At 38.4% G+C, this 26473-nt stretch overlaps 1 protein-coding gene across 2 annotated transcripts in view; it reads right to left on the bottom strand.

Annotated features, from left to right (window-relative positions):
• Window positions 1–26473, bottom strand: part of March1 (membrane associated ring-CH-type finger 1) — an 889338-nt gene that overhangs the window by 68362 nt on the left and 794503 nt on the right. For both annotated transcript variants that reach the window (XM_008847798.2, XM_008847797.2), the window contains one exon: window positions 23995–24074. In XM_008847798.2, coding sequence (XP_008846020.1) covers window positions 23995–24074 — 80 coding nt within the window. The remainder of the gene's footprint in view (window positions 1–23994; window positions 24075–26473) is intronic.

Genomic DNA, 26473 nt, shown 5'->3' with positions numbered 1-26473 from the left:
CAACCATCTAACTCTCATCTATCAAACTATCTATTATCTATCTATCTATCTATCATCTATCCATCTCGCTATCTATCTCTATCTATCTATCATCTATCTATCTATCTATCTATCTATCTATCATCTACCTATATTTATGTGTATGTGTGTGTGTGTCTGTGTGTCTACCATGTGTATGCAAGTGCCCATAGAGGCCAGAGAGGATCTGGAATTTCTTGTAGCTGGGAATTACAGGTGGTTGTGAGTTGTCTGACATTAATGCTGGGAAATCATCTTGGATCGTCTGATTGAGTATTAAGTGTTCTTAACTACTGAGCATATCTCTAGCCCCAGATTTTACTTCTTAAAGGCTCCATATCCTTTAAGATAGTACTCAGTCTGGGGACTAAGGGCTTAGATATGAGCCTGTGGGAGACATTTCAGTTTCAAACTGTAACAGTGAGCTGGGCTCTTTTATAGGCCTTCCTTTTATTTTTAAAATTTTTCTTGAGTCAGGGTCTTGCTGTATTGCTCAGGCTGAGAAATAACTCACAATTCTCCTACTTCAGTCTCCCAAATGCTGGAATTACAAGCATTTTTCACCATGCCCTAGTTTTAGAATTTTCTTATGAGTCTCTTTGGGCTTGTGAAGTATTTGGGCCTCTGAACTCCCCAGGTGGGCACATGCCACCCTAGGAATGCCAGTTCCAGGTGTATGTAGCAAGAGAATATATCTTTATTAAGTTTAGGATTAGCTATAGCTGCCTAAACAGCTTCCACATGAAGGAAAGATCAAATGTTGGGATGTGCCTTTTAGGATAATCCCTTTTCTATTAAGCATCTCTTTTCTAAACTCAGGGGATATCTCCCTACTAAGGTAAAGGAAATGGTTTTCTTCAAGGGCTTTTACCTTTCCATATCCTTTCATATGAAAGAGTAAATTGATAATATCAAATGTGTATCCCAAGGTCATAATTTTCTGTTTTTTAAATGGTATAAAAATTCATTTTATGTCTTCTGGAGATCTCTTAGGAGTTGTTTGCAAGATTGAAAAAACGCAGCTAGAAATACTTTTAAACAAGGACTCTTTGTGTTCCTAGGCTAAATTTGTATTACTTGTGTACCTTGAAGTGAAAAAGTAAACAAAAAGATAATATAAACTCATTTCGCTTTACTGCATTCTAGATATAACCCAAGAAATATATGTAGTCAGATACAGAAGACGGCTTTTATACCTACATAACCACAGCTATCAGAAAAGTTACTAAGTTTTCAGTCATCTTCTTATTTACTGCCTATGACAGATATTCTGAATTTGAATTGATTTTATAAATTTCTTTGCTATTGCTAAGTGTCAAAATTCATATAAACTCACATTCAACCATGGTTTCTTCCAATTTTGTCCATTGATTAATCTTACCTGGCTGAGCATGACATCAAAGGGAGTTTCACATTGCATGGATCATCGACAAAGCAAGCATTTTATTTGTAGCTAACCAAAACTGCTTTGATTTAGGAATCCTCCTCTGCACGTGAATTCTTTGACAAAGACATGCATGTGCTTTGACAAAACGTTGACATTTTAAAACTTTCAGCCATCAACTTGTCAAGTAACAGTACGTGGACAATTTCAAAAGAAATATGAAAATGTGAATAGGAGCATGATGAAATTTCATGCTGCAAAAATAGGTGAGATTATAGACTGCCTTCACCCAGTGCCAAAATACACACACACACACACACACACACAAACACACACACACACACACACATACACACACACCACATACTGCATACCACACACACATGAGCTTTAACTCTAGTCAGTTGGAATATTGAAGAATTCCATTAACAAATGAAGATCACGTGGAGATCAGAAAACTAGAAAGGGGCTCATGAAAGGAAGACAAAAGAGGTTTGGGCAGGGACTACAGTCAAATGCATGTAATAGGAGAGTGGGAGGGAGAATCCTGGGTTTGGAAAGGTTTAAGAGGGATGAAGACAGGGAGCTGGGGACAAGGGAATCGGGGAGTCAACCAAGGAAAGCATCTGAAAAAGCCACAAGGAAACCTGTTAATTGTAAGGTATTTAAAAATAAAAGAGTTTGAACAGATGTACTCTAAATCTGTAAAATCTATACTCTGAATAATGCTGCCCCCAGAAGCCATAGGTTATTAAATGAAAATCCCAGTGCCAGGGGTGGGCTAATTCCCTATGAACTGTGGAGCAGAGAAGTCCCTGAGGGCTCCAAAACAATAAAGACTATTACCATTACTCATGATCTCCCAGCAGGACCCTATTGCTGAAGACACCACATACATGGCTGTGGGACACAGAGAAATCAAGCTGGATAAGCTGAATTAGTCTTCATGGTGCTAGAAGGTGCTGTTATTGATTATAATTAGGTAACCAACCACTTCCTGATTGTATTTGAGCCTTGTTGCACATGAAGGGATTCACATCATGTACTGTAAACCTGGTCCAAAGCCTGTGACTGGGTACTCTGTAGGCCCTAGTGGGAAACTTCCCCATTGTTGTGTTGCTAAATGAACATGTTGTAGTCATCAGATATTTATGTTTATGTCCATAGATTAGGACTTTCAGCTTTGGTCAAAGAGGCTTCATTTCACAGTATATGGTGTTTACAAATACTCAGAACTGGTCAGACTATAGACAAAAAGTGACTGTTGAGTGCTCAGCACTAAAATGGGACACAAATATCCACCCCCCACCCCAAGGCTCAACAAAGAGAAGATGGGATGGAAAGAATGAAAGAGCTAGAGTGTTGTGGAATGCTGTCTTCTGGGTATGGCTTTTCACTTGCGCTCAGTAATTCACAGCAGCTGTGATTTGCACAAGATGGGCCTGTTAACACCCTGTCTTAGAGGTGGGGTGGGACTCATGAGCTCTCACCCTTCCCTGAGGAGATCTGTAGACAGTTCATTGCTAGTTGGTGAAGGAGAAACATTTTCTTCAGTGGTTTAGGCACTGGGTAAGTTGCTCATGCTCCTGTAAATAGCCCATATTCTTGCTGCTGTAAATAACACTAATTAAACTCACTGGGTCATAAGGAATGAATACAGCAGAACAGTTAGAAAGAAGGGGGTCAGCAGAGTGGGAACCCGACAACAGAGTAATGAGGAGCGAACATGATCAAAATATATATTATTGACATGTATGGAAATTTCTCAATGAATCCCATTATTATGCATAATTAATGTTTATTAGTAAAACAGACATTAAGGTGACATTTAAAGATGGGTTTAAGTAGACATTTCTCCCATGAAGATATTTAAGAGGGCAACAGGTATACAAGAAGGTGCTCAATGGCACTAGTCATCAGAGAAATGCAAATCAACACCAGAGGAAGGAATCCTCCCAGAGCAATTAGAGTGGATGTTAATTTTCCAGAAGAACTCATAGAGAACTTGGCATGCTTGCACACTGTTCGGAATGCAACAATGGTACAGCTCCTGCTGGAAACAGTGAAGAGGTCACTAACAAAACTGGAATCAGAATTATTATATGGACCACCTTTCCTACTTCCGAGTAATGATTGAAAAGAATTAGAACTTCAGAGAGATACTGTGTGTGTGTTAACCTGCATATGTGTGCTTATGCATGGAGAGGCCAAAAGTCAACCGCAGGTGTTGTTACTCACGTGCCACTCCCCTTAGTTTTTCTTTTTTTCAGACAAGGCCTCTCATTGGCCTGGAGCTCATCAAGCAGGCTAGGGTAGGTTGCCAAAAAGCCTCAAATCAATCCTGTAATCAGCCTGGGATTACAAGCATGGGCTACTACACCATTTTTTAATGTAGATTCCAGGGATCAAATTCACTTCCTCATGCTAAAGTGAGTACTTTACCAACTGAGCCATTTCTTCTCCTCCTCAAAAGATATTTGAACTTCCATGCTCATTGAAGCCTTATTTACAATAGCCAGGATGCAGAAACAACCTTAATGTGCTTATGAATAAAGAAAGCACGGAATAAATATGTACAGCAAAATATTTTTCACCTTTAAGAAAGGGAGGGAATTCCATTTGTTACAGGATCAAATGTCCTTTTGATGAATTTTGAGGAAATTATGCTAAATGAAATAAACCAGTAGAACAAATATTGCATGGTGGCATTGACATGAGGAATATGACACATTTGAGATTCAAAGGCAGGGCATGGAATCATGGTTGTCAGGACTTAGAGAGGGTGATTAGGAGTTGTTGCTTAATAAGAACAGTTTTCATTATGTAAATGGTTCAGCTCTAGAAATCCTCTGTACAACATTGTGCCTATAGCCAGTTAACAATAAATGCTGTAACATAACTTAATAAAAAAGTTAAAAAAATAACATCTCTGTTTAGAAAGACTGGCAAAATTATCAGATTAACCTGGTATGCTAGCTTAGAAAGATTAGAAATAAAAAGACAAAGATATTATGTGAGTCAAAGTCAATAGCAGTGTGGGTAAAAAGTAGCATAATAGCACGAGAATGGACAATGACATGGTGAAAGTGATTACTTTGGGTCAACGGGTGAGGGGCTTCATCTGTGGAAGAATGGAGTCAAGTTGATTTCCTGTTTTAATTAAAGCTTTCCAGGACAAGTGCTCAAGGTTTACCTGTGTGCAGGGCTCTGAACACTGTCACTGCAGTTACCACTTAAAAGCAATCTGCTTGTAATCTGATTTTTAAATCAGGGACACTGTGTGGGACAGGCACCTACAGCAGAGTTTCAGAATTTCTCAGAATATTATTTGAAAGATAATTTCCCAAATGATAGTAGAAATTACAAATACAAAATTAATAACAAGGTTTCTTCATTTGTCTTTCTAATTCACAGTTTCCTAATATGTGTAGAAACCAGAATGCTTCTAATATCATTTAACTATCCCTATGATTTGTACTTCAAATAGAACAGAGTATAAAATCACAAAAACCTGTTTATTCAGGGATTAGAACAGTGGCTCAACAGTTAAGAGTTGGCTCAATGGTTAAGAGCACTGGCTACTCTTCCAGAGGGCCTGGGCTTAAAATTTTTTAAAAACAAAATAGTGATTTAATTCTAATTAAATTTTCTCTACATTTTATTTTCCTTACAAAAACCAAAATGATGACTATAATAATCAATAAATATTAAATAAATAGTGCAAAGATTAAGAAAATCAAGATTCTGTTTTGTGTTCTTTTCACCCATTCTTTTAACTTATTATTTTTATTTCATGTGTATGAATGTATTGCCTGCACGCATGTAAGTGCACCTGTGTTGCACAGTGACCGCAGAGGTCAGAAGAGGGTGCTGGAGCCCCTGGAATCAGAGCCACACACAGCTGTCAGCTGCCATGTGGGTGCTGGGATTTGAACCTGGGTCCTCTGCAAGAGCAGCCAGGACTCCCAACCACTAAGCCATCTCTCCAGCCCCCTCTTTTCATCCATTCTTAAGCAAGTTAATAAATTCATGAATAACTTTGGTAGGTTTATGTATCTGTGTACAATTGTACATAATTGCTGAACTGTCTGTTCCCATCATTCAGGAACAACTTTAAAATTTTTATTTATTTATTTATTTATTTATTTATTTATTTATTATTTTTATTTATTTTATGTGTATGAGTGTTATGCCTGCATGTATGTAAGTGTACCCGTGTAGTGCAATGTTTGTGGAGGTCAGAAGAGGGTATTGGATCCCCTGAACCTGTAGTTACAAAGAGCTGTTAGCTGCTGGTGGGCACTGGGATTTGAACCTGGGTCCTCTGCAAGAACACTCAGTGCTCTTAACTGCTGAGGCATCTTTCCAGCCCAGAAACAACTCTTTTAACATGGCAACTGGTAGCAAGATTTCCATGTACTACTATTGTATTTTAATAGCCATACAAACTTGCAAGTATTAATAATACTCTTCATGAGAATTTCTTTTCCAGCCTTCAATGTACTTCATAATGGGAAGGACAGAAGACTGTCTAGAAGAGCTGGTCCCACATTCCCTCCACAGACTGATGCCAGAAATACCTTATATTATCTGCATTTAGTAGCACAAGCACATCCCGTGTCAGCTATGACAGACATCTATATTCTGGGTAAGCGCGTGCATTCAGACGTTCCTTTTTAGATATGTGAGAATCTGCTGCAGTGTCTCAGAAGATGAAACTGGCTTCCTGTATGCTTGCTGGGAGGGTTATCTTCAACTCCACCACTAGTGTTTACAGCCACAGGGATTTGGGATTTGAGTAACGCTCAACAGTCACCCTGTCCATTGGCTTTTATGAAATGCTCAGCCTTCATTTTTCATTCTTTAAACCTTCATTCTGTCCAGACTTTTTCACTATGAAACCTATAAATGATAACTTGGTATCTTCCTCCACATCCAGCATCAATGAATTGCAGTAATTATGTATAACAGATGCAATCATGGTATGGTTCCCTGCTGTCTTTTCAGTCCTATAATGTCCCTCAAGCCACTGCCTTTACTTAAAGATGAAAACAATAAAAAGTGAAAATATGTATTATGTATTTGGATGTGTAATCTAAGAAAAGGAAGACATTTTCTGTTGTTTTTTTCCTTCACAAAGTATAAAAGGGAAAAATAGTAAATACAGATTATTACTATTATAACTATCATACTTTATCTCCTGTGGGCATTACACTGAGTATGCTGCACAATATAGAATAGATCAGTTTTTTAAAACAAAGAATGAGACACACTTAAATAAAACTTAGAAACCTCTTTACAGTTAATATTAAAATCTGCTCTAAAGGATTAATTTTTTAATTTTATTTTTAATTATCTCTGTGTATGTGTGTATGTATGTATGTATGTATTTGGTTATGTGTACATTTGTGCAAGTGTCCACTGAGGTCAGAAAACAGCGTTAGATCCTCTGGAACTGTAGTGATAAGTGATTGTGAGATTCCCACATGGGTTCCCACATGAGACCTGCTGAGCCATCCCTTCAGTCCCCAAATCTGCTTTCATATTTAAATTATGTTAGCAACATCTTTTATGTGAATGCTATCTAAAATAATAAGTAGTGAATACAAGCTGTTAATGTATTTAGTTTAATTTCATACACACCTAAGGAATTTTGAGTTAGCTTTAATACCACAGTTGTAACTATTATAAAAGATTATATATTTATGTCTATATATTTATAAACATGTGTTTATATTTGTATGTACATGTTAAATATATAATCTTATATGTACATATAAATATATAGTCTTATATGTACATATAAACATACATATGTATTTCAACCCATAATCGATAGTCACATTATATTACTGACCCCAATATGTGTAGTATTTACTAGTTAACCTGTTTTGTTCCATAATGGCATTTGACAAAAAGTAAGGGAATCCTGTATAAATGGGGCTGAAGGCTCTGTCTGCATTGTCCCAGTGCATCTGTGGGCAATGTGGGCAATGTTACACTGTGTGTGATATGTGGGCCATTAATCTGCTTCTTAGCTCACCACTGCCCCAGCCATGAAGAGGTTACAAAAGTTAGACATAGTCGTAAGCCTTATTTTTCACAAAGTAGAATTTGGGATCAACAGTCTCTCCAGACATGTTGGAAGATAAGGCTGTAGGATCAGCGTGAAATCAGGACAACTGCCCCTAGTGGGTGGCAACCACTAGGGTTGCACTTGGTCACACTAGCTCAGACTTTGGCAAGGCAGATGTGATGATAAAGACAAATTCCATTTTCCCTTTTTCTTCTAAGGCTCTTCCTTAACCTTAACTTTCACTCTTCTTTACAAATAACACTATGTTGCATATAATATATCTTGCATACATAAAGATAAAAATACATAAGTCATGGCTTTCATGTCACATCTTTGTATTTCTTACAAAAGCCAATAAGATCTTGCAGTGGCATATTTTAAGACTAAAATTAAAATGGGCAAGGGAAAAATGGCACCCAATGTGATATAACTTAAAAATTTGTTCTTGTAAGATCACATGTTTTTTCCCATCGTGGAAAACTAAACAATTACACAAGAAAGGATTGATCTTGAGCTAACCCTTAGGAAAATGTGCAAGCTTCCAGTGGATACAAACAATTGCTTCTTTGACTAATTCCCCCCAAATTATTGACTGTCTTATGACTTTGGAGTTGGAGAAGCTATCCTTCCTAGTACTTCTGATGTAACTCTACATTGTAATGACAACACCATCACCCTTCCTCTGCTAGCCAATGACTGCCAGCCAGTGGATCACTTCTTTGCCAAATGCAGCTAGCCAACGCTGTTTATTCACTATTTGAAACTGCTCTAATTTTGAGGTTCCATGGAAGAAATTTTGCTGAGTCCATCCTCATTCCTAGGAAAAGTGCTGTTTCTTCTGATTCTGTGATCTTTATTTCTTTCTTTGCTTTGGTCATTATGTTTACAAAAATTAAACTTGTAAGACACATCTGTATATGTAATTTTGTGGACTGAGTATTTTTATGCTCATATTTTTATGTTTTTATTTACTCAAGTTCATATTTTATTCTTGTGTGTGTGTACTTAAATAAGCATACATATAGTCTGTAAAATAATTTTCTAAGAATGAAATGAAAAAGCAAAAAAATCAAACATGCCATATCCTTTATTTTGTGTTTTTCTGTCCCTCCTGCACAGATGGATATAGTCCCCTTTTCCCTTATACTCTCAAGAACCCTGTATATAGCACATTGCAGGGTGAACAGGCTATTATAATTGCTTGGTTTCTTATCTGTACTCTACTTGACTCAGTGATTCTCAAATTTTAGCATACAGACTCACAAAGAGGACTAGTTAAAACCCAGATGGCTGGATCCAATTCCCAGAGTTGCTGATTCAATAGTCTTAGGTTGGTGTTCAGTGATGGCATATACAACTGGTACAGTGACTATCTTTTGATTTAAGACTTCTGTTCCTTAAAGTTTCATTTAACAGCGAATTGTAATACTCTGTACCAATTTCATGTAGACTTTGAAGTTTAATCCAAGATGAAAAGTGTTGAAAGTACCTGTGTTTTCTATCCTCACAATAAAACTTCCCATTTTGCAAACCACTGTCCTAAATTTTAGATGGCTTTAGGAGTGAAGAAGAAATAATTTTCACACACTGCTCACTCTCAGGTTCCATTCTTTTGTTTTCACATCACACAAGGGCTGCCAAGAGAAGCCCCTGAGCAAAGATATTTTTGTAATTTCTCTCTCTGTCCCTTCTTCTTTTCATGTATATGTGGTTAAGGTTAGAGGGTTACAGTAAGGGTTAAGGTTAGGTTTAGGATTATCTATATTTCTATTAGCTATACATCTACATTTATACTATGTGTATTTGTATATGTCCTTTGAGTCTCAGTTCGTTCCCCTGAGTTTGGATTAAATATCAGTGGTTCTATGTCCTCCCTACATATTAACATCATCTAGGGTGTTTTATAAAATGCATACTTGCTGAGGCTGGAGAGATGGCTCAGTGGTTCAGAGCACTTACTGCTCTTGCAGAGGACCTGAATTCATCTCCTAGCACCCACATGGTGGCTCACAGCCATCTGCCACTCCAATTCCAGGAGATCTGACACCCTCTTCTCATCTCTGAAGAATAACAGGCATGTACATGGTACACATACACATCAAAAAATGCACATGCGAAAACTCATCTCTAGATGGATCTGGAACATATACAACTTTCCTTTAAACATCCTAGGTGAGTTTAATATGCAGTTCAGACTGGGAATGTGTGGGTGAGATGCTATCGGGTCCTTCCTAGCTCCAGCTGGGGACCATGAGGCTTTAGAACACTGACTAGAAGCAGGATGCATGGAATTGCTTGACGGTGTATGTGGCCTATGCTTCACTGCTTTTTTCATTCTTTATTTCTCTTCTGTTTTCTCCACTGTCATATTAGAATATGGCACCTCTTTAGTTTAGAGCTCTTAACTTAATGGAGAATTTCCAAAATAATGATAGCACAATTTCTTAAGGCAAGGATCAGAAAGGCCATGAAAAAAATGGAGTAATAAATGTTAGGCAGAACATAGAGAAGCTTTGGCTATCACTTGTTGGGTAAGCTTAAGGGAAAGAAGAAAATTCTTAGTATAGTGTCTCAAATATAATCTCATTCCAAGGGCATGGGAGTGCGGCTCAGCGATAGAGCATTACTCAACATGAGCAAGGCCCTGAATTCTGTCCCCACCATCAAAACACACACACGAAATCTATTTCTGTGAGGAAGAAAGTTATTGGTAGAAAGTCTTAACTAAACTCTATCTAAAAACAGTGGGGCAAGTGTATTGTGGTATCTTCAGCTCCATGCACACCTAGAAGAGAGTCAAGGGGAACTAAGGCATTCCTGGATGCTCCCTGCATCTGTACGAGGGATGAAGGAGAACCCTGGGCTGTTAAAGACTGTGCAAGTGAACTGAGACTACTGAAGAGCCATTTCAATTTCTGGGTAAATTAATAGTAGTATTTAAATTTACCTGAGTCTGAGGATGATTGCAGAAGACTTGAAGTGAATGTAACTATTCTACAGTTGTTTTAAGGAAGATAAAAACCTAAATGTGCTAATTAGAAATAGAGGAAATGTTCACGGTACTAATCAAATCACAGATACAAATGATTCTGTAGCCATAGTACTGTCTCTAGCATTCGTCAACTTATACACAGAGTGTTTACTCTGTTTGCGTTAATATATAGGGTGTCTAAATGCAACGCACGCAATAACTTGTAAAATGAATTTGTGTGAGACTGTGGCTCTTCTGTTTTAAGTTTGAGAGAGAAGAAATTTCATATTGCCAAGTAGATATAAATTCACTGAAGGAACCATATATTTCAAAATAGCTATACTCTTGAATATATATTGTTCTCAAATTAAGAAATGAATAAACTCTATGTAATAAATTTTCCTCTTAAATGTTTTTCATTTTGGTACAAAAATATAAATATTGTCCAGTATAAAGTCTTATACTTGGTGAGTGCTGACTTACATTTCTAAGAAAGCATCATATACCTATTTTTGCCTAAAACTTTCTGAGATTATAAAATTCCCCATTGATATTAAAATCTATTTCCATATGGAAACAGTTGAATGTCCATTTTTCTTTGTGTCTTTCTAAAATATTTTGCTTTGCATTTTTATTATTTTATGTGCATGAGTGTATTGCCTGCAAGTATGTAAGTGCACGCACAATGTCGTACATTGTCTGTGGAGGTCAGAAGAGAGCACTGGATTCCCGAAACTGGAGTTAAATGCAAATGTTAGCTGCTATGTGGGTTCTAGGAATTGAACCTGGGTCCTCTACAAGAGCAGCCAGTGCTCTTAACAACGGATCCATAGGGGCGGGTGGTCAGGCCCCTTCGTGGCTATCTAAATGCACAATTTAAACAGCTGGCCTGCAGAATGCATGAGATTTCCAGAATTCAGAAGGACACATTTTAGCCAGAATAGAAAGCAATTAAGCAATGTCTGATGTTTTGGTCATATAAAATAATTTACCAGTAGAGATACAATCAGAATTATTGATGACACTGTCATTTCACTCCTGGGAAGATTATCTCTCAAACTGTGAGCAATTAGGAAAAAAATGTACTGAGAACAGGGCATGTGGGCCCTACAGATACTCCATACCCACCCAATCAATTAAAAGTAGTAATTAGTATTAGAGGGAGGGAGAGAGAGAGAGAGAGAGAGGAAGAAGAAGAAGGAGGAGGAGGAGGAGGAGGAGAAGGAGGAAGAGGAGTGAGAGAGAGGAGAACATAAAGTTGGGAGAGAGATGTATTAAAGGAGAAATGATATGATCATATTTCTTTGTATACATGTATGACATTCTCAAAGAATAAAAAATTACGTAAAATAACAAGGCATATCTTTAAACATATAAATATACAAATTGTCATTTTCTACAATCCTTTTGATTTATTTTTATATCATATTTGTGTCTATCTTCATTGTTTTTATTCCTTCACAACAAAATTACTTTGATAAATGCCAAAGACTGTGCTAAAGAATATTAAACATTTATAACATTAAAACGTGACATCATTTTTCCCTTTGATGAACACATCCTTTTTGCGAAATGAAAAACTATGGTGTGTATCTGAATTTTTAAACTGGTGATGGCAATGGATACGATCATTTAACCCAAGGGTAGATGAGTTCTGTAGTGTCCTGTGCTGGGAACGCTAGCATGCACTCACTGGCAATGTGTAGCCCATTTTCTCTCGCTGTGATTACATAAGCAAAGAGAGGACCAATTAACTTTCCTGAAATCTAACTACTCTAGGTGGAGAAAGTTGAAAACAAGACTTTCTGATTCTTCTGAGCACTCTCCTAAGCACTGGGTTGTGCCCCTGGCAGGTTATCAACACAGTTCACATCTGTAATTCTACCAACTCAGCTGCTCTTTTGTTTGCTTTTTGAAACAAGTCTCATATAGCTCAGGTTGGCCTAGAATGCTCCATGTAGCTGAGGTTGGCCTTGCCTTCTTTTTTTTTCCCTTCTTTTTGGTCTTTTTGAGATAAGCTGTAGCCTCAGTTGGCCTGGAACTTGCTATGTAGACCAGGGTGACCTCCATCTCACAGAGTGCTTAGATTAAAGGTGTGCCCCACCTTGCCAGGTGGCCTTGTTTTCTTGATCTACTTGCTTCTTGTACTTTCTGCTGGGTTTACAGGCATGGGCCTCCAAGCCTCCTTTAGCTGCTATTTCCATGACCCAGACTAAAGATAACGCTTAATTCCTACAAGACTCAGCTTAATGAACTTCTGAACTTTCTGAGGTGCCTGTTGCCTCTTAAAAACAAATACTTCCTATTTAGTCACTAAGGGTAGCCTCTCTAATTTGAATATTCAGGACAGAACAGTTTATCTTTGAAAATATGTCATCAGTTTCATCTCTGCCCTGAAAAAGTAGTTGGGAGAAAGAATAGAATAAGCGAAAAAAAAAAAAAAAAAAAAACTGAAAAAAGCCCATCGCTAGGTGAACATAAGCCTAGAACCAATGGGTGAGAACCACAAGGAATCAGACTGAAAGAACCACCTCAGGAATGGAGACTAAGAAAGAAAAACAATGGCCACCGCAGGAAATAGTATGTCTAAGGAAGTGTAGAGTGTAATATGTACTGATGTTCCAATGGTCTTCACTGAGTAGATAGCTGGGGTGACCCAGGTAATGGGAGAACCTGTCATCATAGCTTCCAAGTGACTAATAATTGTTTAGAAAACTAAGGTAAAAAGTTTATATTTTATCTAAATAAATAGTTAGTGTGAAACTAATCATTGAAATGCTATCTTTAAGAATCTTATTTATGATGTATATTTGCCTTGGCTTTTATATTTTTACTGTACCTAAGCATGCATACATAAAACTGTTGTCAGCAGGAGAGGTAAATTTCATGATGCTACTTCCTTAGGCTCATGCTCAGCAGCCTTCCTTGACTATATATTTTGGTGGTTAGAGAATTTCATATACGCATATGTATTTTGATCCTATCTACTCCTCATCCCTTCCCCTCCAATTCATCCCCCATCCTTCCCACCACTTTTCCTTTTAATGCTACATGCGTAGCATTTCAGAGCTTCATCTCTGAAGAAAACTCACTCTCCCTCCCTCAGCAGCCATCGATTGTCAATGTCTCTCAGCTAAGGGTGCGATTTCATGAGCTCCTCCTCCATCTGTTCTGGGTTTTGAATGATACATTGCAGAGGCAAATTATTCTTCATATAGTCTGCTGTCTGCATACTTACAGTTAGGAACCTAGAAGGTATTTTAACAATGTTTGTCTATCATCTATCTTACTATGCTCAGCCTTGCTACACTTTGCAAAACTAAGCAGGATACCAGTGATGGTTAGTTTAAAATTATCAACCTGACACAATGTAGAAGAGAACCTCCCAAGGGATTGTCTTCGGGTTGGCCTGTGGCCATGTCTCTGGGGGATTGCCTTAATTATATTAATTGATATGGGACGATCCAGTCTACATATGAATGGCACTATTCCCTGGAGTTGAGTCCTGAGTTGTATAAGAGCAGAGAAACAGAGCTGCACCGTAAGTGTGCATGCAGTTATCCTTTCTCTGCTCTTGACTCTGGATGTGACTGACTGTGACTGACTGCTCCAAGTTCCTGCTTGGCGTTCTCTGCAATGATGGACCACCATGACCTGGAATTGTGAGATAAAGAAATACTTTCTCCCTCTAAAGTTGCATGTGTCAGGGTATTTCATTTCAGCAGCAGGAAAGGAAACTGGGACAGTGCTCATTTAAATGTGAAGTAGAGAGAAACAATGACTACTTTCTTATCATCAGTATGTTCCAATGAAAATTTGTCTGTTTCCGTTTCCTGTATGAAATTAAAATTCTACTCAGTGTTTGATCCTGTAATCAATGTCCTTAATCTGAGTTGGTGACCTTAGAAGGCCATTAAACAAAAAAATTCAAACTATAGATTCATATGCATCCATAACTATCATTTCTTCTTTTACTTCAGATGCAAAGAAAAATATATCTATTTTCCTTATATTGGCCAATCCTCCTACTTGGATCATGTGTTTTACTTTTTAAATTAATCACTTATTTTTAATTTTTAAAATTACATTTTATTTATGAGAGTGGGAGGGAGAGAGAGAAAGAGAGAGTTGGTACATATGTGCCATAGCTCGTGTGTAAAGGTTAGAGCACAACTTGGTGAGTTGGTTCTCTCCTTCTACCATTTGAGTCCTGGAGGTTGAACTGGTCAGGCTTGGCTACAAGTGCCTTTACTGGTTCAGCCATCTAATAAGCCAATGCTGTGATAGTCTTTGTGTGTTCTGAGTAAAGAACTGATCTGCCTATTTTTCTGAATCTTCAGCTGTTCTTTCTTTCTCAAGGGTCCTCCAAATCTAAAGCAAGATAAAAGAAGTTCCCAAATTCATGAGTCTCCACATATTAAACTTTTTCCTTATGAAACTCAGGTTTTCATGGCCAATTTGCTTCTCTCCCCATTGGCTTCATACCCTTGGCTTGAAGTACCAAATCTTGCAACTTTGTGGGGTTCTTCATTCCTTCATCTTCTCAGCCTTTGAGTTTTCCATGGGAGAATCCCAGGATCACCTCTAATAGTCTCAAGACTTGTTTCTCTTCATCTAAAGTGGAGACAGTGTTTTGGAACTCCTGCCCTGTCTATACACATGCCTCCTAAATACCCCCTATGATATTTGTCCTGGGGCCATTATGTCTCAATTTGAACTGATCTTCCTCTTTTCTATCTGCTGTTCAATAAGTCTTTTCTCAATAGCATTTGGTAGTATAACCTACCTAGTTTTCTAAGTTAGAAACTTAAGAACATACACATGTGTAAGTTATCATTGATTCTTACTTGACTTATTATAAAAATACTTTAAAGAAATCCAAACTCCTCTTATAACTCTCACAGCCAGCCTCCCCTGTTGTCTAGGCAATAGCTGTGGAATTCTGGTTGCTTTCCTGTTTTAGAAGCTCAGAAGTCCATAGAAACTTCTTTTCCCTTGATGCTAGAAGGAAGTGCATCATCCTAATTATTGTCAATAGGTCCTTTATAATTGGGCCATCCTGTCTACCAATGTCTGCTGGGCCATCCTTTTCTACAACCTTGTTCTCATCTGTGGGTGCTCAATCATGTCTATCCTGTTGATGAAGTGGCTTATCCCATTGTTGCTGACTTACTCCTACTTCTCATTTGGATTTCTCTGTAGTTATTTCTTCCTCAGTTAAAAAAAAAATTGTAAACTTGCTTTGTTTTACTAGATGCAACGCATTTTTTAGCTTTGTTTGCAGATTTTTTTTTTTTTTTGAGTCAGGGTTTCATGCAGTTTAGGCTGCCCTCAAACAAGCGATCTAACTCAGCTACCTAGAGGTCAAGCTATTGACCTTGAACTCCTGATCTTTCTCCCTACATGTCCAAGGAGCTGGGATTGTAGGCATGCGTCAGCACTCTCAGATCTGTTTCAAGATATTTGTCTTACTGACTAAATGTTGATGAAGGATCAGAACGTTTTGTCTTTTCTATTTCACTTCTAGCTTCCAGAACATCGCCTTGACACAAATCAAATCCTCAATAAATAATTGCTCAATACATAAATAAATGAATAGGTGAATATGTACATTTTATGAATAGGCAAGGAAGTCCATTTAAAAGACCATTCTCTTAGGATCTCAGGGCTATTACTCAAAACTTATCTAGGTGAATCTTCCAAATGGTTTTGTCAAAAAGTATGATCTTTTTGCACTTGAAAAATAGTCTTTTCGTATCATTTGCACTACCATTGGGATCTTCCTTTTCTAAAGAAACCACAGAGGCTTTCGGTAGTTCTGACTCATTATTTAGCATACCACCCAGCTCCCACTGTTCCCACGTCTCTCTCTCTCTCTTTCTCTCTCTCAGCACTTGCTGATTATGAAAGTTATTTCAAAAGTTCTGTTTGAGCAATTCAAGAATTGTTGTAAGTATTGCAGAGGGCACAGAACAGAAGTAAGAAATGTTCTATCTTCAAAGAATACAGGAAAAAAAAGAATAAATATATGTACATTTAGGATAATTATGTATTAGGTATATGATATTCCCTATAGGAAACTACCGGAAAGAAAGGATCATTGTGGGCCATAGGAGCTTGGAAAAGCTTCAGCGAGCTGGATAAATAAAGTGAAAATCAAATTATTTCTAAGTATGAGCTTTTGGAGAAGACAAGAGATAAGGAACTGCATTTAATGATAGTGTAATTCCGCACTACCTTTCCTATTCATGTTGTTTTGTTTTTCTTTCTTCTTGACCTGAATTCTTTTCACTTCTGGTACTGATGCTGTATATATATCCGTTTCCCAAGTCATAAGATTCTGGAGTAGCTGCTGGCAGCTTCATTCTAGTTTGTTCTTCCTACTCAAGGACTGTGCCCCGCATGCCCCTGGTGTGACTAGCTCGTTAAGTTTCACTTAGGGAAGGATAATTACACTCCTTCCGTGGGATTTTATTTCCAAAAACTTGGAGGGAACATTTTCTTTCTCTTTCAAGCCACTGCTGATCAAACCCAAGCCTAAAGCTACTGCTGTCCACATTACTTCTTTCTTTTCTACTTAGAGGAAACTTGTCTATAGATAGAGAAAATGACAACACACAGGCAAGGCAGGCGAGACAACCACATTGCTTGGGTATCTGAATCTCTGAAGCTATCTGTGTACCTGGACTTCCTATTTCTATAGTTAACACATCATTTTCTTTCTCTCGATTTTTGAGACAGGGCTTTTCTATGTATCCTAGACTGTCATCAAACTCATGATCATTCTGCGTTGGCCTACTGAGTGTTGGTATTACAAGAATCTGTTATCATGGTCAGTTTAATAATCCTTTCTTCCTTACATTTGTTTGAAATGAGTTTTTATCAGTTGTAACCTGGTAAAAGCATTCTGATAAAAATGCAGGTATAGGTTGCCTAGTTTGTGTAGGTCCCTGAGTTTGATCCCCAGTATTACGAAAAGAAAAAACAAGATAGAGAAAACACACAATGGATTGATGTATGGATATAGAAGGGAGGATAGAAAAAATTGTAGACAAGGATCAGGAAGGATCAGGGGGATGAAGAAGGATGGAAAAGATCAGAAAGTTTCTGGAGAATGAATTGACATGTCTTGTGGCCAGAATGGACACATCCAATGTAGTTGAAACAAGAGCCAAAAACAGGATTCAGGAAATATGTGGGCTCACAGAATGAAATGGTGCTAGTTGGGTTGAGGAAGTGGGTTTGAATGGAAGCAACAGCCCAACTGTGACAACTGGACTTCTGGTAAAGACTTGATTCTGTCAGTTATGGTTTTAGTGAGAAAATCAACACAGCACTGACATATGCTGAAGAAGAGGAAAGTAACTAGTTATGCTTTCTGTCAGCATTCAAAGAAATGTGACACAAAGTATGAACACCTCAAACGTAGCTCCCTAAACTTGTCTTTTGGTCCCCTTTCCTCCTTTTTCTTCCTACCTAAACCATAGGGAGACCTGTAGCATAGAGTGGTGGTTCTCAAAACATGGATATTGACTAAGAAGCATCAATATCACCTGGGAATATTTCAGGAATATAAATTCATGGGCCCAATACCAGAGTATGGGGAATTTTAGGGACAGTTAGTAGCATATATTTTAGCAAACCCTTTAGTCAATGCTGATGCCTGTTAAGGTTTTAGAATCACATGAGTTGGGAATCCTCTACAGGCAAATTTTACAGCAAGTGAGATAACCCAGAATGGGATGTTATGACTTTCCACATCATCAATCTCTTTAAAACTGCATTTTCCTTAAATTTGTTCAAAAACAGAGTTGTGCATATATTATCTGAAAGATCTTGTACCAGATACTTTAGATAAGTCAGTGAAAAAAATCTGACACAGTTAATACATTTGCATTTAACAGTTTAAAAATATGCCGTGTTTTTTTCTCTCACATGCGGAATCTAGATTTAGTGATGCATATGCATAATGCATGTGTGTGCATGCGTGTGATGAAGGCAGAAGAAGGACTGTTTGGGGTGAAGAAGGGGACCGACAAAGAGGGATGGAAGAGCATGGGGAGAGTAGTGGGGGAAGCAAATGGGAGCAAAGTAGAGTTTTACACATATGAAGGTGTTTTAAAGAAATCCATAATTTTCTATGCAAACTGGAAAAATTAATAGAAAACATTAGCTCTAAAATGAATAAAAATAATAAAAAGATTATGCTGTAGAAATGACTGCTTAAGGGGCTTGAGCATTAGTAGGAAATGGCTTCTGAGCTGAAAAATAATGTCTAGGAATCAGCCTGGTGAGGGCCAGAGGGGTGAGGCGTTGTCAATCCAGGTCATAAAAAGAAGAGAGCTGGATCCTTTAAGGGAGTTGGAACTAGACTGGCATAGAGAGGTTACTGTGGTGTGTACCAAAGCTGGAGAGGCAGAGCTCATGCAGAGATCATGCCAGGACTTTGAAATCAAATTGAAAATTGTGCACTTTCCACTGAGAGTAATATAGAGACCACTGAAAAATTTCAATGAGCCACTAACATGATCTGATTCATGTTCTTTCATTCAGTTGCAATTTTTCTATAAAGAGGCCTTCCCACTACACACAATGATGTATATAATAACATGGTGATTTCATTTTCAAGTTATAACTGGCTAATAGCAACACTTGTTCTGATTAAGGCTGTGATCAGTATGTGAAAGCGGATATAGTGTCCAGTTGAGGATGAAATGTCGGGAACAGAAAAGGAGGAAGGGCTCAGGAGCTGCTTCTTCTTTGTGGTTGTGGCTAAGCCTGGTCCTGCCTCTGCATGTCTGAGGCAGGAGTACAAATTCACAGGCACTTGCTGCTTCTCTCACGGTCCTCTTCCTCCCTATGTAGGGGAACATGGCATCTGTTTTCAATCTGGAAGCATTTCTCCCACACAGACTCTCTTGTAGAGACCTAATTTGTTCTCCAGGCATCACTGCTGTTTCTCTGAAAATGATTTTCAAATTTTCTATCCTTTGTAGCCTTGAGAAAATTTTCTATGTTTAATCACTATTTCTCTATGTTAATATGTCACACCAAGCAGTCACTGTCTGATACTGAATTGTATCTACTTCACTAATGAATGGACAATTACCTGTAGCCAGCTCCAACTACTCTCCTGTGTTTCAAGAACATGACTATTATTGATGGGCAGCTGACACTGGAATGTTGTTGGAATCACGAATGGATGCCTCTAATTGAACCCAACATTTTCTTTCTCAAGTCAACTGGCCTCTGCCCTTTCTTGCATTTGCCAACATCAGTATTCCCTGCTTCCTGTGTTCCAGGGTTGGGCATGGTCTTCAACTCCTTTGTCTTACATTCTCACTGAATCTAACCAATAAGACAGTTCCTATTCACCTGGTGGAACACCCCATGTCATTTCTTCTTCCCTTCCACTATTCTTTGACACTGTCCTCTACTTTACTTACAGTCGGGTACTTCCATCCAAACTCTAGGTTCCTTCGTCAGCACATCATCAAGGACATGGAAGACCTTTATGTGGCTCTTCATTAAGCTTATATTGTTTATCAGAGCTTTTCCGCATTTATTTTTGTATTGACTATGTTATACTTTAAGGAACTATCATGTAGAAGTCCAGTGTGTAAGAAGCCAATCAAGACATTTTCTGGCTGAAGATGGACTACAGGTAACCCAATCCCCTTGCCTTCCCTTAGCTTTTAAGGCAAATAACTGGAATTTAAGAGGTTCATGGAGACCATTGGGAAGCACAGACTGAGAGAACAGAGTTACATGGCTTGGAATCATACCATATTTTCTTCAAAGTTCTTTAACAATTGCTGTTATTAGTCTACGTGAGTCTTCAAGCCTAGCCACAGAAATTCTCAAAATTTAAATGTGCCGTGTCAGTCTCTCATCCCTGCCTGGCTTAGTGGTATTTTTGCTGACTTGAGCATCTGGAATTCCATTCACACATCTTGGTCAATCTAAACCTTACTTAGCTCTGTTTTTACCCCTTTGTAAGGCACTGCTGCGTTGTTCCAGATCTGGGCATTTTTTCTTTCTTTAAAATCCGGTGATATTCCTCTATTTACACTTAGCCTGTACTGTCTCAAACCTTTGCTTTTTGGTTGTGCATTCAATTTCTCCCACTTAGATAATAGAGTAGCTATAGGAAATTCAAATCTTTTATGAATTTTAGTCTTCAGCCTCTAGTGTAATATGCTACCAACAGCAATTGCATAGTTGTTTATTTTGAGGATAGCACACAGTAGGAAATACTACCTAGACACCCATCAGTCTCATTTGCAGAAGTCTAAGCTTCCAAAGCCATACTTGTAAGATGGAAGAATCTGCCCCTCTAATTTAATGGCAAAAAAGACTTTTTTCTTCAATTATCATTAAGCTAGCTTCTCCGGAAATATCTAATTAATAACATTAGAAGCAGATTTGGGAAATCATAAGAGGTGGGTGCAAGGGGGTTCTCTTAGTTTAGATCAGAAGTAGTGTGCTCTCAGCAGACACATAGAAATCCTACTCAAAACACAATAAGAAACATATTCGTATATACATCAAATGACACCATTTTACTTTCTGTGTGTTTTAACTTTGTATGTGTGCATGATGTGTGTGTGTGTGTGTATGTGTGTATGTGCATGTACACTGCACATATGTATACCATGGCACACATGTGATAGTCAGAGGACAACTTGGGGGAATCAGTTTTCCACTTCCACCACATGGGTCTTTAGGATCGAACTCAGGACATCAAGCTTGGTAAGGGCAAGTGCCCTTACTCACTGAGCCAGCTTGCTGGCCCTCTAGCTTAGTTTTTGAGACAAGATCTCTCATTGAACCAGGAGCTTACTGACTGCCTAGATTAACTGGCCACGAGCTCCAGGGAGTCTCCTGTCTTGGCTTCTCCAGTGCTGAAATTATCAGCGCATGCTGCTGCCCCTGACGTTTTTTAAATGTGGTTTCTGGGGCTCTGAACTTAAGTCCTCATATTGAGCCTCAGAAATGTTTCACACTCAGCCATTCCCTCCCCTTTCACTTTACCTTGAAAACACTTAAATTTCTGAGCATGCTTTAAGACCTTGTATGTTTTGGCCCACTCCACTTCTCTATCTGAATCTCCACCACCCTCTCCACTTACCACTTCCTGGCCACAGAAGCAGGTTCTCAGTTCCCTGGATACTCCTACCATGACACACCCCTCCTTCTGGCTTCCTATGGCTAGCATCCTAGGCAGCATGGGCCTTCTGCTTTTCTCCTTGATCAATTCCTGTTATTGTCTGAACCTCCCTCAGAGTCCTAGAACAAGTTAAACACCTGTGTTTTGTGTTCCTAAATCCCTTATTATGACTATAAATGTGTACTGTGACTTTGTTTTGTGTCTGTATTCTTCTTTCGACTATCATTACTGTGGGCTATAAAATTTTAGTGCTCAGAATAAAGCCCAATGTATAACATGTGCTTGAATGATTAAATAAACACACATTTTATGCATGACTTTCTTATACAACTTTCAGAGAATAAATCATTCTGTTATACATATCCAGAACTTAATTCTTCTTCTTGCTCTGGTCTAAAGGGACATGAGCTATATTTTCTAGTTCATGTGATTCACATGAAGTCTGTGCACAGTAGGTTTTATAAATAACTTCAGCTTTCATAAAAAATAACCCAAATAACCAAAAGTTGTGCAACAAAAATCTTCACTTACTGCCAAACAGCATTCAAACAATTTAAATTATTCTGGGTAATACAAACAGTATAAAAATATCATTTTGTTTCCATTTACCACATAAGGAAAATGCCTATGATAATGAATAGTCCTCTAATTATTTTCAACATTAAATTATCTTTAAAAACACATGCTTTGGGGTAAACAAAGAGAAGAAAACAGTCTCATTGCTATGAGATGCCACACATTAAAATCATCAGAGCAGCAACATCAGTTAAAGTGAAAGTGGTCCCCTTCCCCCTTCCCCAAGACTCTGACACCTACCAACAAGCTCATGACCTGTATCCCTCTCCTTTCAGTCTTGAGTTACCCTGCTGAGTCAGACAACTGAAGAACAAATTACAGTCAACAGCAGAAGAGATTTTTCTGATGCAAAATTCTGACCTTAAAGAACCTCTGCCCTGAATATCTTCTGTCAGGTTGCTGCTAATTCAGCAAATTCGAACTGAGCAGTTCATACATGCTCTCTTATGTCACCATCATTGTTTTAACTAGAATATGTGCAACATTCAATGGCATGGCCCATCTCTTTTCCAGAATGTCATGAATTAAAAGGAAGAGGAGAAGAAATCCAAGTCTATACAGTTTTATACCCATGGATTCTTTTGCATTACGCCTATGTTCATTTCTTTTTCATTTATCATCTTATACTCAGTCACATAACAGTATAGATAAATGCCATGTGGTGAGGGAAGTCTGCAACACACACCTAGTTCACAGGAGAAAGCACTGGATTTGGGTGACATCAAGTCTTTCTCTATAGCTACTGACCTGCACACTTCAAAATTATCAGACCCATTGTCATAGATGGCAGGAGGCTTCTGAGCAGAGCTCTTCAGCTGGAGCCCTGTAGCATCCACACACTTGTCACCGTCTCTAGTTGCCAGTATTTTACTGTTAGAATCCATTTCTGAACATCTTTCCTTGATTGTTTTCTTAGGCCTAAGTGTATGCAAGGGCTGGGAATCCCCGTGGCAGTATCTGCCTTTGTTCTCCTCACGGCTCTTCAAGGGTCTCTTCACCTCAAAGACCCCCTGGCAGGGGAGGACTGCAGTCTCAGTACCTTATGACTTTTCCTCTGCAAAGGTTTAAAGAGCAGCCCTCACATTCTGTCAGCTCTTGCTGCTGTTCACCTTTGGATCCCAGATCAACAAGTTCAACTCTGTTAGGAGTAGAAGACCCAGCCAAGCTTTCACACGGCTTATTATTATTTCTCCTTCTTCAAGACAGCCTGAATTTAACCTGGGCTTGCCTTTTTGCCTGAATCCAGTGGCTCTCATCTGTAGAAGATGAATCTGAGGAGTCTGTATAAACTTCTCTCCACCTGGGGCTTGCGAGCTGCAGGTGAAAGTCATTTCTTCTCCCTTTTGTTTGTGCCTCTGTGTGCTCCTGTCTCTCAGAGGCCCTTCTCCTTCTCCTAGGCTCCTGCCTTACTGCTTTCTTACCCGATTCCTTCCTAGCAGGGCTCAGCACCATGACAGGGGTGCAGTGCTCAAATGCATCTTCTGACATATCATGCAAGATGGCAGATCTAGACAAGGCAGCAGGCAAAGGATGGGCATGGGAATGGAGAGCAAAGTCATGGGAAAACAGAGAGAGAGAGAGAGAGAGAGAGAGAGAGAGAGAGAGAGAGAGAGAGAGAGATGAAATGATAGCATGATCAGAAGCTTGCAAATAAAGGTTAACTGAAGAAAAACTGAAGAGGAAATCTTAATACAGTGCACACTGTCCACAGAAGCAGAGCTGCAGATTCTCAGAACATGAAACAAAAGTACAAAACACTGCTCTAAGAAATAGAATAGGATCATTTGCCCAGGACTTACCTGCAGATGTCCTGAGTAGATGGACAGACAGACAACTTTGACTGGCTCCTGGGAGCTGTCCCTGTGGTAGGGCTGCTTGCCTGGAGAAACAAGTTAGATAGTTTGGCATCTTGATTAAGGTAATACATGGTCGATATCTTGTTTTTTTTCCACATATTTAAAAAATTACAACAAACGTGGCTGCCGGTCATGTTGTTCATAATGTAGCTCAGCAGAATGTAGGAAGTCAGAGGGTTCGTTTTGCAAAAGTAAAACTTATTTGAGGAACTTGGGACAGCTGATATGCTACACCACTCTGCCGTTGCTTCATTTGTGAGAGGAAGATGATTCCACAAGTTTCTATTCTATTTACTATAAGCATTGGGGTGGAATAGCTCAATTTGCCTGGGAAACGAGTAACACTTAAAGACGACGTGAAGTAAAGGGCTGCAAGGCATGAGGAGGGTGACACTGGGCTGGTAAATCGGAATGATCAAACAGTCAACAGATTGCTAGATATGGCACTGAGTTAGCATCAAGGTCCTGTGAGATAATATGTTTGAAAACACTTTGAAATATTTAAAATCTGACAACTACTGCTGCGATGATTTCATTACTGGGGTCAATGAAATCTATCCTTTAGCACACTGTTACCCTTCTATTTTTATTCCAGTGACATGCAAAGTTTGAGGAAAAGAGCTTGAAATGAATCAGATGATTAAAACAAAATTAAGTACATTTCACTAATTTTTTTCTTTTGAAACATCAACATTTCTCTACTGCATTTGACTTTTTCAAAGTCTTGTGTCTAATACAGACAGTTATGAGAGATTAAACGATAAATGTATTGATTTATTGTGTGAATTGCACTGTGGATTTATCTACTAGCTCTAATTTAAAACTTTATTTACTTATTTTTAGCCTATGTGTATGGGTGTTTATCTGCATGTATGTAAGTGTACTATATGCATGTGGTGCCTGCAGAGGCCAGAAAAGGTTGTTGAATCCTCTGGATCTGGAGTTATAAACAGTTGTTAGCTGCCATGTAGGTGCTGGGCTCTCTGCAAGAACAACCAGTGCTCTTACCTGCTAAGCCATCTCTCCAGCCCCTCCATAGCTAATCTTTACAATAATTTAACACATGGGAAATAATAATTTATAGTTTTGATAGATTACATGCCAATCATTATTTAAAACCATTTCTGTACATTCAATTAACACAGTAAGTCTATGTAGTAAATACTGTAATTATTTCTATGTTACAGTTGAGAAACTGGGATGGTTTCTTGTTAACAGGCCAAAGAGCAAACACTTGGACCAAGAATCTAGCTTTTCCCTCTGTCTCCTAATCTACCAGCAATGCAGCTTCTCCCAATTTGAACAAGAGAAAACCAAAGAAGTTATAGGCTCAGATTTAGGCCTGGCTGACTGCACAGGCAAAACACATAATTTTATTACTAAGAAAACAACACTAAGAGTAGAAAGTGAATTTCAAAGTAATTCTTAAAACTCTCATGTTAGAAATATGGAATATTGTTCCATACTCATGATTATGGGATCTAGAACCAGGGAAACTAATTCTAATTCAAGAGGTAAGAAAAAATATTGTAGGAAATTTGTGTGACAGGAGAAAATTGATACCCTAGAGATGTCGACATCCTGATCTCTGCATATTTACCCCCCGCCTCGACCCTGGCTCTCTGACAGGAAATCATATAGCCCAGGTGGTCTTGAGCTAGCGCTGTAGCTGAATATGACCTTGAATTTCTGATCTCGCTCCTCCCTGCCCCAAGTTCTGGGATTATGGGAATGTACCACTACAAAGAATTTCTAATCTCTGGATCATTTGGTATGTTTCTTCCATGACGAAAGAGTTCACATATGTGATTAAGGATCAAGTTAAGTATTTTGATGTGGGGAGATTTTACTGAATTTTCCCAATAGACTCAGTGTGATCATAGCATCCTAATAAGGGGGAGGCAAAAGGGTTAAGATCAGGTACAGAAAATGAAAACCCCAGACGTCAGATAGGAAGGAAGATTCTGTACTGATGAATGGGGAAGTAAAGGGATGAGGCTCTGGACCAAGGAATGCAAGTGACCTGGATATGCTAGAAAGGGTAGAAAATGAGTTCTGCCCTAGTTCCTACAGAAGAAACATGACTCTGTTGACGCCTTGATTTTTATCCCAGTGTGATATATATTTTGTTTTTAACCACTAGACCTAAAAGGTAATAAACTTGTATTGCTTAAAGCTGCCAAGTTTTGGGTAACCTTATACAAGTCATTGAAAAGTTACATAGGTATAGATACTTCCTCTAATCTAAAAAGGCAAATAGCAGTTATTAAAGAAGACATGCAAATACTCAGGTGGAGAAAGGACAGGACTTGGAGCATGATCTCATATCCTGATGTGCAACTGTACATTCTTGATTTACAAGTTTTATCACCTCATAAATATGGTATATTTTTGGAGTCTTTGAATGTCTTTGACTATCAGT

The sequence above is a fragment of the Nannospalax galili genome, unplaced genomic scaffold (genome assembly GCF_000622305.1).
Source record: "Nannospalax galili isolate Female #2095 unplaced genomic scaffold, S.galili_v1.0 scaffold283, whole genome shotgun sequence".
In the NCBI taxonomy this organism is placed as follows: Eukaryota; Metazoa; Chordata; class Mammalia; order Rodentia; family Spalacidae; genus Nannospalax; species Nannospalax galili.
The sequence above is the reverse complement of the archived record's forward strand: the minus strand, read 5'-3'. Positions and strand labels throughout refer to the sequence as shown.